Consider the following 11,743-nt stretch of genomic DNA (forward strand, 5'->3'; position numbering starts at 1 on the left):
ATCTGATGCTGTCATTTTAATGGTGTTCTCTTTCTGTGCTCTCTGCTCAGTTTGGAGCAGCTCGGGTTCAATGCTTTACTGCAGCTGATGATTGGTGTTCCTTTGGAGATGGTCCATGGCATCTTACGAATAAGTCTGCTTTACATGGCAGGAGTGCTGGCCGGTGAGTGTCTTTTTAAAATAAGTGTTTCATAATGTAAAGTAGCGGTTCTTAAAGTGTAAGCCTCTGCAAGATTTCTGTACCCGACATTTAGATTAACCACAAGTTAACAGTTTTACAATATGTTTGCAAACATATCAAAATGGAAGAAATAGTAATGCAACATGTGACATGACTTCTATTCCGAGTAATGGTGATAGGACCGATATTATTTAAATTAATATTTACATTAGTTTATATACTGTATGTCACATATAATACATCAGTGCTATTTTTTTTGTTAGTTAAGATACAGTACTATAACAAATATTCATAGGGTGTATATGTGTGTTGTGTGAGTGGACATGAGGGTGGGGGAGCCATTGGTGTAAAATATGGAGTGATGTAGCACATAGTGTATATTGTTAGCAAATGTTCTGACAGTTTTAGGTCATCTGCAGTGCAATATGCACAGTGCTTTCCCTTTTTTTTAAACAATGACATGAACAGAACAGACAGTTTATTCTCTGTTACGCCCAGTGGCAAAAGGAGGAGTTGCCCAGAGTGATTACATTGCAGCCCGTTTAGCTGCTGCCGTGTGCAGCGTTCACATTCAATACTCGACCAATTTTTTAAATTGTTGTGCCCATTAGTCACTTAGACAGAAAAACATTGGTTGTAAAGAACCAAACTGAAGTAACCTTTTTTAAGAGCTTGTATTGGACATCATATTTGTTGTGTAGAAAACCACAATTACTTTTAGCAAGTAATTACTTTCCTCAACTCCAGTGAGGCTGCATTTGTTTGCATCTAGTCCTCAAGCTGACATCCATGAGTGGCCTGTTTGATGGTTTTGATAATAAACCCAGCCCAGCTGGTGGCCCAGACCTTTGAAAAAACTATTCTCCAAACTAAATGCAGCGGAGTGATTCATGGTGCCCAGAGGCTGAGCTGCAGCATTCAAGTCTTTGTTGACAAGAAACCTAATTAACTTTCATCCTCCTTCAAGCCAGTTAGAAGATTGGAATTTTTTACATCCGTACTGATTGTTGGATGTGATTTCTCACAGCTGTTTTTTGCTGCAAATGCGTATTTCTAGAAGTCATATCAACACTGCTGCAAAAACCTCTGTCCCCTTTCATCTTCACTGGGAACAATTCATGTCTCCAATCTGGAAAACCTCTTGCTAACCATTATTTGATTACTGCTGAGAGCAATAACTCTCAGTTATATCGGTTCATTTTCAGTATGGGGGAATTTTGAACTTTCTTTTGTATGTGACAAAAATTCCAAATTCATTATTTCTCGTTTCCTGTCTTCTCCCTTCACGTACAGTAGTTAAATCGAGTTGAAGTTGCTGAAAACTTCTCTTGCTGTGTAAAACCCCCACTCCCCAACACACACACACACACACACACACACACACACACACACACACACACTCACACTCACATGCACATACACTCCTAGCACTCATGAATTATTGTAGCTCTGATTTATTTTAGCTAGGATGACAGAGAGAAAGCAAGCGGGCATGGGATTTAGAGGAGGAAGAAGTAGGAGAGTGGCGCAGGGTTTCTCTTTGGGGAATTATTCTAAGTACAGTTTGAGATGCTGTTTGGAGATTTAAGCTGCAGCCTGAATCAAAAAGGAGGAGAAAGCAGCGATGTTTGTACCGCCAGAGCCCAGAGTTGAACTGCATTCATTAGGACTTCAATGCTCAACTGATCGTAGTATTTTAAAATGAAATGTATGTAGTAGTGTGTAACTGTCCGGAATTAGATTAGATTTTCTTTTTTAATTTAACTTTCAACACAATATAATAAGGGAATTTATCCCAAACTGCGAGGAAAAGCTGAGCTGCCTCACGGTCACAAGATGATGAACGAATTTAAGCGCCATAATAATTTCACTTTCTGGTTGATGGAGTGGACATTGGAGCTGTGCTGGCACACATGTTGTGATCTATTGGGGAGTAGTCCTTTAGAAAGGAAGTGCACTTGGACCCTTTGTTGGTGTAATTCTGTGTTTTAGGGGTTTTGTAGCAGTCAGTGGGGGTTAATAACAGTTCAGTGGTCAGTTGGTCGTGAGGCGCACTGCTGGTGAGGACAACAATGTTGCATGGAGAGCTCTTTAAGTCAATATAATGAATTCTAAATCCTTCAAACATTTTTATTTTAAGGTGCCTCTTGCAGCATACAGAGTTAAACGGTCATTGTCGACATAAGAAGATTATAAAAGGCCATGAATTGAAAAGAACAAATGTGTAAAAGCTCAGAGCAAGCAATCATTCAAGGCCTTGTTTGACATTTGCAGATTGACAGATTGTCAGACACTCTTAGGAGACACATTTTTGCACGAAACATCCAAGTTTGAATCAAATGATGAGACAACTAAATTAAATAAATCAGGCTCCTGGCTGCATTTGTTTTTCACCTAATTTGAAGCTGAAATTCATATAACAGACTTTATAGCTACGCTAGCTGCCTGACCCTATACTAGGTTGACGTATAGATTTGTTCATATACCTCCGTCCAGCCTCCTATTCCTACCTTTCACTTATCTATTTAATATCATCATCAACCATTGTTTATTTAGGGGGAAACAATGATTAAGCATTAAGGTCTTTAGCAATACCCTGAAATCACATGTATATGTGCATGTCGTGTGTGTGTGCAGACATTTGTTCTATACTGTTTCACTGCCTCAGTCTTTGACAACTCACAATTGCTTGTGGATGTTAGAAATTGCACGTTGCTTTAGATTTTTCAGTGAAATCCTTTTATTTCTTCCCCATTTTGTTGCCAATGGCTGTCTCATGTTTATATTCATGCCGTCTTATTCTTGCTCATGAGTTCAATCATGATGGCTGTCGCTATCAGCTCCCGCACGCTTGTTGCTTGTTATTTTTTTGTAGGGCAGTGGAGCTTTCAGGTTACAGCTGCATTCGTGTGCGTTTATGGAGCGTCGTGCTGCAGGTATTATGCCTTCATGTGTGTATTAACACACTGCAAGACTTTCTGCACCGCAGGGCTTGTGTTCGACCCAAAAGAGTTTTCTTTCTGAAGATGCATCAAATATGACATTGTTCTCACAGATATACATATCTCACTGCAGTCTTTATGTGGAAAATTATAAGACTTGCCATGTAAAAGAAAAGATAAATAAGTCGCTTAAAGTACAAGGTTATACTTCGTGTTGGTCAGGTGGTGTTTACATAGCCTACGCATTTGTAAACCTTGGATATTGCACAGGTCCCGTACTGTAGTAATGTTCTGTAGTACTGAAAACAAAGTGACACTGTACATTTTGTCCTTGGATGTTTGCTGACAAAAGGAACAATTCTGTAATTACTTTCCGCCTTTCAGACCTTGTCATCTCTCTCGCTTTGCTCTGCTGCAATAACAGCAAATGAGGAGCACCACTTGAATGTCATATTTCAAAACATGAATACTCACAAAAGATGAGTGTAAAATGTTGAGTCATGTTCGACGGTTCAGTCCAGCTCCACGTTAAAGACAAGCAGCTGCAACATACGTTTTTTACATTTACTGTCTTTTTTGCTCCTTTGGGTGTCCTTCCCTCGAGCCGCCAGCTCCTTCAGCTTCCTCGTGTGCTTCAGGATATCAACATGTGCCAAAACACCCTGTTTTTTCTTGTAGGCCCATGTGAGCCTCGGGCTGTCTACCTGCTCTAACACCTTACATTTGAAACAATCCAAATCCTCCAGCAGCATCTCATAACGTGCGTGTGGCGTGTGCCCCTTATTTAGAGAAAGCAAGTGTTTGTGTCATGTTTCCTGAATATTGGTTGTTGCAGTCATCCAACTCTATTTTCTGTATGCAGTTGTGGAAACCATCTTTTTTTTTTATCTTAATTGGATTGGTTTTATTTTTATGGGAACAGAAACATAAGCATAAAATATTCACTGAGCAGAACAATGCCACAAATCATAGCATTTAATTTGCAATGTTGGTCCTCAGATGAGTTTTTATAAAAACAAATGCATGCATAGTACAATAAAAGCGCAATAAAATTGCTATAAAATATATATAAAAATATACAGACATCAAAATGAGAATAAGGACAATGATAAAAGTGCCATAAAATACTACAAATTCATACATCCCGTGCTATTGCTACTCTGTTTGAAAGGTGCTATGACGCAAAGCAGCCATGAGGTTACTATTCTCATGTGTGTGCTTGTCCAGCTGTTCGAGAGCACTCTCAGTTTTCTTGCTGATATTTCTCATCTGGGATGTCAGAGTCTCTATATCCCTCTGTAAAGAGTGGACAACAACTTAAAATTATATTTTATGATGCTTAAAACACTTCGATGCTACTTAGGGCTGCAACTGATGATTATTTTCATTATTGATAAATTGTTTTTGTCTGTGAAATCTTCAAAATAGTGAAAAATACACATCACACCTTCTCATAGACCAATGAGACATCTCCACGTGTCTTATTTTTCTCAACCAAAAGTCCAAAGCCCAAAGATCTTCAGAGCTTTTTTCATGTTTGCTTCTAAAATGACTGAAAAGATTAATCGATTTTCAGCATACAGTTGATGTTCTACGTCTATACTTAAGTAGATTATTATAATGCTTCTTCCACCACTGTCCCTGGGTAAATAAAGGTTAAATAAATACAAAAATATGCACCTGAGTAACTGACCTGTAAACCCTGAAAGGTTTCACTGAGCACCTTAAGAACCTGTAGACTGGCCCGCTGACCGATATCCTATGGTTTTAATTATGCAGGAGCATTTTCTCCCCTCAAGTCCAGGAGCATTAACAGAATGTACTGTTTACTGTAATGAACTGACCAGCCAGTGTTAGATATTACCAGCCTCACGCATTTCATTGATGTCCTCAGTCAAGAGAAGGAAGACATATGGCCTGATGTCGTTTGGGGCCTGTTGGGAAATTGTAATGGAAATGTGCTAAATGGCTGCATGCGAGTATAACTTCATTGTTGCAAGCTAGCTGATGTCATTACTTAAACGTGCCATGCAAAGTCGTATGTAATGTTTAATCCTTCAGCAGTTGATTAATGTTGTTCTGATATCAGGGAGGACGGCAGCTGTGTTCGCTTTCCGCTGCGGCCATGAGACTGGCTTTATCGTGGGCCCTAATTTAGCCGAATAATTGTTTCTGCATCCTCTCAAGCTAATAAAAGCTTATTCAGTCTCTAAATGAATGGAAGGCTTATTTTTGCTTGTGTTACACTTCCATTCCTATGTTCTTGTTTTACAAATGACTGGTACATTTTAAAAGCGCACTTCACATATTTAGGCAGGGTAAATATGATTTATATGTGCTGCCAGTGAATGGAGGGCCTTGCTGTGTGGCCAAAAAGGACTTTGTCCGTCATCCATTTTTGCTGATATTTGATGTTTGGTCGAGACACACAAGCTGCAAGTATGTCTATTTTACGGAAAACCCAAAAGCCTAAAAATACAGCAAGATTCAAATCAATAAATTCAATAATTGAAAAAAATAGAGCTTTACTACTTGGTAACAGATTGAGTTTATATGTTTTATTTACTGTTGTTTCTGGATTATTTGTCCTCTGTTAATTTGTTTGTGTGATGAAGAAGAAAGATATTTAAGAAGTGCTTAAAATGTAATATTCAAACATGTAAAATACACCATGAGTGGAGTTGAAAAATAGTTTTTAGGACCGTTAGAGCTATGTAGTTGTCCTTGTGTTGCTGTTACTGTCTGAATACCAACTATCACTTGATCGCTCACTCTTTGAAGGCCTGTTGGATGGAGTGTGTTGCTGCGAGTGACCGTACAACATTGTCAGTAAACAAGGTCAGATTTCTGTCTTTTTTCGCCAACCGTAGCCGCAGACTGCTACATGGGTACAAACCCTGATGCTGCGTACGGTGCCGAAGAGTCTGGTCCTGTGTTTCTGATGTACTCCCCTGGTGCGGCGCTGAAGTGAGCACTGAGGAGGCAGGGTGACCTTGGTGCGTTGCAGAGGCTGCCAGCGTGATTATGGTAATTCCCAACCCCCCCATCGCACCCCACAGTCAACTCTTCCGAGGTGACACCGATCTCACTTCCTCCACAACCACCCCCTGCAGCCGCACTGATAGCAACACTGAGGGAGATAAATATTTGTATTGTAATGCAGCCTAATTGAAGGTAGCCCGTTGGGTTTATGGATGTCTATTTGCATCCACTGTGCGTAGCCAATCGAGGACGGCAATATTTGTTGCAGACACTCGGTTAGATTTAGGAGGAGTCTATTTGTCCGCTCCGTTTAAATTACATTTACTTTGGTGTTTAGTTTCTCCAATAAAGGAGCACACCACGCTTGCTGTAGCCATCACGGTGGCTTCATAACGTTGAGCACAGAAAGTGATGTCATGCTCTTTTCATTGGGATGTAGAATTTGAGTAATTCATCCAAGGTCAGCTATTGTGCTTGTTAGCTGAAAAACAGTCGTGAGTGATAGCCGCTTTGGTCGTGACAGGAATACAGCTTTTTGTATAATAGCTCTTCTTACAGAAACACGACTTCAGGAGCATATTCGCATGTACAATCACTAATTTCCAAATAGTGTCTCTGTGCTTGTTCAGTTAAAGGCAGGCTCATATGCCCACACACACTCACCCAGATCAGATATGATTATACTTTTCCACTAACGGTTGGTGCTGAGCGGCCTCCTCCTCTCGACTGCTCGGAGGATGTGACTTACGAAGACTATTGATTTTTTTTTTTCTTTTCTGATGCCTCCTGGGCTCTGGGGTAGCATACATATTATCATATTTTTCCCCTTGTGGCAAATTTGGACAGGGCAGAAAACTGTTTAATAAACCGAATCAATCTATTCTGAAACCAAGGACAAGGTGTGTTTACAGTGGCCATGTTAACGCACCGTGAAATTGATGAATTGTATCCGTTCCTCCAGGCCAGAGCTTGGCATCGATGATGTTTTCATGTTCCCTTTTTTGTGTATATGTAGACATGAGGGGTCCTGATTTTATGTTGTGTTTTGACTTTGGATATGGGGTTTCTCTTCTCTGCTCATCTGCTTTGACAGCAGTGCATGAGCGCAGCTGTGTTGTGTTTCTATCCCTTTAATGATGCGGGAGGTTTGGATGCCCCTCAACATCTTGACGCTAAACACAAGTCAAATTTGCAGACTCCGTATTTCCGTTTGTATTATCTAAAGGGTTTCTTCCCTCCCGCCTGCACTTCACCAGGACAGATGAATGGAGATGTTAGATTGGATGAGGACTAATTGCAAGTCATGCTTCTCCACTTTAAGGAAAGCAACGATGGAGATGATATTTCCCTTATCTCTTTCTATCTGGATGACATAGACGAGTCCATCTCCTTCCCAGGTGGAAAATATATTTAATAGAGCTCCCGCACTCTGACAGCACTATTATGGTTGAAATGAGGCTTTGAAATGGATGCCACTCTAGTATATGACATTTGAAGCGATGAGCTTTCGAAATAGACTATAAAATAGACATAAGACCACGTGACAAATGGTCTCACCCGGACTTTTACTTATTTTTACTCCAGTCACCTGCATACGGTGTCTGCTCATATACCAAAACTAAAGAACAAATAAAACGTATTGATGCATAGTGTAGTCATGGCATGCTTGCACTCTTACTGTGCGTTCTGTATCACCTTTACTCGTGCACTCACTCGCTCCTTCCATCAGTCTCCCTCACTTCTTTTTTGTGCTTAGTAAATAAATCTGATCAGGCATTTCCCCAGTTTATTAGCCAACAGAGGCAGCCCTGTGACTGCATGGGGTGCTGACTACAGCACATCTCTGTGCAGGGCCACAACATGTAATGCATACAACATAGATCTGTCTGAGGCAAGTGTGCACAAATACTGCAACTTGAATCTTAAAGGCAACAAATCCCATCGTATCAACGGATTTGCTTGTATGAAATACTGACACAATCACCTGAATAAATAAACACGCAGTCTCCTTTAATTGTTCTTTCCTGAGTAATTTATTGGCCATCAACCAAGAAATGCAAATCAATGCATATTAATGTTCTCAGACATCCATCTGATAGACATCTTTACAAATTAAGTGTTAGGTCATATGTAGTTTTGCTTCCCTGATTACATCTTCGGTTTTAAGTACTGATGAAAGCCTCTAAGAACTCAACATGTTTTCACTATGTCTGTGCGTTAACGCAGCACCAATTCATATTTTTGTAATAACAATGGGTCTGATGACTATATGTAGCCTAACGTTAAAAGGATCACTCGTCAAGATGAACCCACAGAGAAATATCACCTGACTCTGCAGTTCCCCACAGCTCTACCGAGCTTTATATGTTATTATTTTATATCAGCTAGATGTGTAAATAGTTAATAAGCCATATTAACTTTATAAGATAAGCATATGTCAATGTTTACAGATTGTTATGCTGCCTCCAAAAAAACAAGTTGATCTAATGTGTTCAATATATTAAACCCTATGTTTCCTAATTTGAGACCAGACATCTACAGCCATTGAGACGTCCTTTAAACATCTCGTCGACAACATTTGGTCATTGAAGATCAGCAACATTTCTCCAGGGACTCTTGATGGAGTGTAAATAGTCTCAGTAATCACAGTTGATAGCTTCCCACACATAAAACTATAGAAAACACACAGTGAAAAGGTTTGTAAGCGTTTGTGCAGAGGCATATTTTTCCAAGGATTGGAGGATTTTTTTTTTTTGCAACATTTACTTTGCTCTAGAGCAGCCTCCAACACAGTGGCTGCAGAGAGGCGCAGCCTCAGGCACTGTCGAACCCCGGCCATGGATCAGCTTACCATCCCTTGTCTGCACCTTATCCCCGAGAGACTGAGAATACAAAGTTGACCCATATCTTAAGGGCAGCCTGGAGTAACAGTAATGGTGTAGCAAGTTTGGTTTGACAGAGAGGCTCAGTTCTTGGAGCTGCTTTGGGGATTATACTGCGGTAGATCGTAGCTCTGTGTGGGTTTGGCTTACACGCCATACAAAGTAGATAATTTTCACTGTCTACACTGCAGTGCACTTGTGGATGTTGCAAGCTCACAAAAAGATTTGAGGATGTTGATGATGACTTCAGGATGGCAACAATAAATAATCTGTGCATGAGATGGAATGTGTCTGCTCGGCGCTAAAATAATCATACAACTCGCGTCTCAGCCACTGCTGAGTGCGAGAATCCTAAATCTTAAATCCCCCTAAGCAGGAGAGCCCACATGACAGGACTGTTTAATATTCATACTGTATATGGGAGCCTCTCACCAAAGCAGAGCGAGCAGGAGGAGAGAGCAGTTTGTTTCCTCCCTGTGGAGCCCATCGCTTCCTCTCTGTGCCGTAGGTCTCAGGTTGTCTTCTCCTCTTTTTCACCCCCAGATGGTTGAGTCACATCCCTGAAGTGTCTCCAATCACGAGGTGGTCCTGGCTGGTGTTAACTGTCATGTTAGAAACCAGACAGCCCACTTTAAGACACTTATAGCTGCTCTAATCAACACTTCTATATTAACATTGTATCAAGTTACAATGTGTCATGTGGAGGGTGTTGCTGGTAGAGGGTATCCCCAAGTCTGCAGTTCCCCTCAGTTATAACTTAATGATTTCAACTTATAGTTGTGGTGTTACACTCCACAATTTTGCTTTTTTGATTATCTCAAAGTATCGTTTTCAGCCACAGCACGGAGGGCAGCTGTTTTCAACAAAAAAGAAATCTAAAAACTCACTGATTTCCCCCAGGAGTTGGTGGAGAGAAAAACAGAGCTAAAACAAGAGTGAATATTGGATGTATACATTCATCAGGTGGCTAAGGGGTTTCTGTGTGCTTGTTTACCACATCAACTTTATAAGGTGATAATAAGTCAGTGTTATGGAAGAAATGCCATATCATTCTGCCTCCACAATCTTTTATAAACTAGGAGATGTTGAGAAGATATCTATTTTTTACTCCACACTTCAATATATACTAGAAGACGTCAACAATTATTTGTGTTGTTCTCTTTTTTATTCACTTTGCTAAAGCACGAAAATACAAAACAAAAGTCAAACATAATTGTACTAAATTAAGACTCACAATCCCTGTTCCTAAAACCCGAGACATATATCTCATATTCTATCAATATTTCATCAATATATCTCCCAGCTCCACTGCTCTGAAGTAATAAAGGACCTGAAAAGAACTTGGAAGCACCAGAAAGGGCTAAAAAAAGACCAACCCAGATGTTGATGCTGCTCCAATTCAATTTTTCCTTTTAGTTTGAAGCGATCAGAGACCACATACTGTATGCTACACTGTGTAATTGCAATTTTTGTGGAACCTCTAAAAATGGAGCACAGTAAATCTCCTCGAATCTTTAGCTGAAGCACCAACCTTCATATGCCCCATAAAACCATGTAAGATAGCCCATCGGCGTCGGAGCGAGGCGAGATGAATGACTCAGGATCGCGCTCTGATTACCATCTGTCTTTCCATGATCATCAATGCCACCACGGGCTGACGAGGCGTTCGTTATTAAGACGATGTTTACTCTGTGCGGCGCACACACACACAGAATATGAATGTTACAACATGCTTTATAGATCTGAGATCAGAACTCCAGCAAACCCCAACTGTGATTAAAAAGAGACTGTTTTGTTTTATCAGCCCTCTTTGCTTCCCTTATCAGCTCATTTGCATAATTAACAGCGGCTGACGCCGTCCTCACGAGCATCTGCAGCAGATTTCTCCTGCTTGGAAGTCTGTCCTCCTTCATAGTGTCACTGCAACCCGGGGAATGCATTGTGCTGCATTCAAGCGTGTGGCTTTAAACACACACTGACTGCTGAAAACCGCTGCTGCCGGCACTATGTGTGGTCCGTTTCTTTTTCCTTTTGGTTTAGTGTATATTTTGTTATTCTCATTAATAACTAGACATGCGTTACACTGAGATGCACAATAATGCACATTGCAAAAACGTTCCTCCTTTTTCTAACTCTGAGAACGCACACACAACAATGTGCAGACCAGTTTCCATTTCAATCACGTCCCACAACTCTTCTCCAGTACGCCTTGCTTCATTCACCTCAAGATTTCAGCAATCGTGCCTCGACCAGCGTGGCATGTGACCTACAGATCACCAAAGATAGTAAGTATTTAAATTATGCTATCAGCATCCTTTTTAAATAATATATTATTCACAAAATAGAAAATGTACAATATTTCAACAATCTTTTCAGAATATTCTTCAGCAAATACAATCTACAAACTGTAGTGATGCACCGACCCAACGTTTTCAGTTCCGATACCAGTACCTGAACTTACAGAACCAAGACGACACCAGTGTTTGATTAATAATTTATTAGTGACAAATTTCAGTATATATGTTATATACTATATGAAATTAGAATTTCACTTGATGGTCTATTTTTCAGTGAAAATGTTCAAACTACATGTCAAATAATGTACCTCTTGATATTTATAAATAACCAGTGTGCAAAATACCTTGTGCCGCTGGATCAAATGTATCCAAAGGGGGTTCATTTAGGTCGGACATGAAGACGAACTAATCATATTTGTGAATAAATGCAGAGAAATTGCATGTGACAAATAATTGTCT

The 11,743-nt window shown here is 40.2% G+C and overlaps 1 protein-coding gene across 2 annotated transcripts in view; it reads left to right on the forward strand.

The window, feature by feature from the left end:
• Positions 1–11,743, forward strand: part of rhbdl1 (rhomboid, veinlet-like 1) — a gene marked incomplete at both ends in the record, with an annotated part of 32,707 nt that overhangs the window by 15,257 nt on the left and 5,707 nt on the right. For both annotated transcript variants that reach the window (XM_079214069.1, XM_079214070.1), the window contains one exon: positions 51–163. In XM_079214069.1, coding sequence (XP_079070195.1) covers positions 51–163 — 113 coding nt within the window. The remainder of the gene's footprint in view (positions 1–50; positions 164–11,743) is intronic.

Source organism: Taurulus bubalis (genome assembly GCF_910589615.1).
Source record: "Taurulus bubalis genome assembly, chromosome: 2".
Taxonomy (NCBI): Eukaryota; Metazoa; Chordata; class Actinopteri; order Perciformes; family Cottidae; genus Taurulus; species Taurulus bubalis.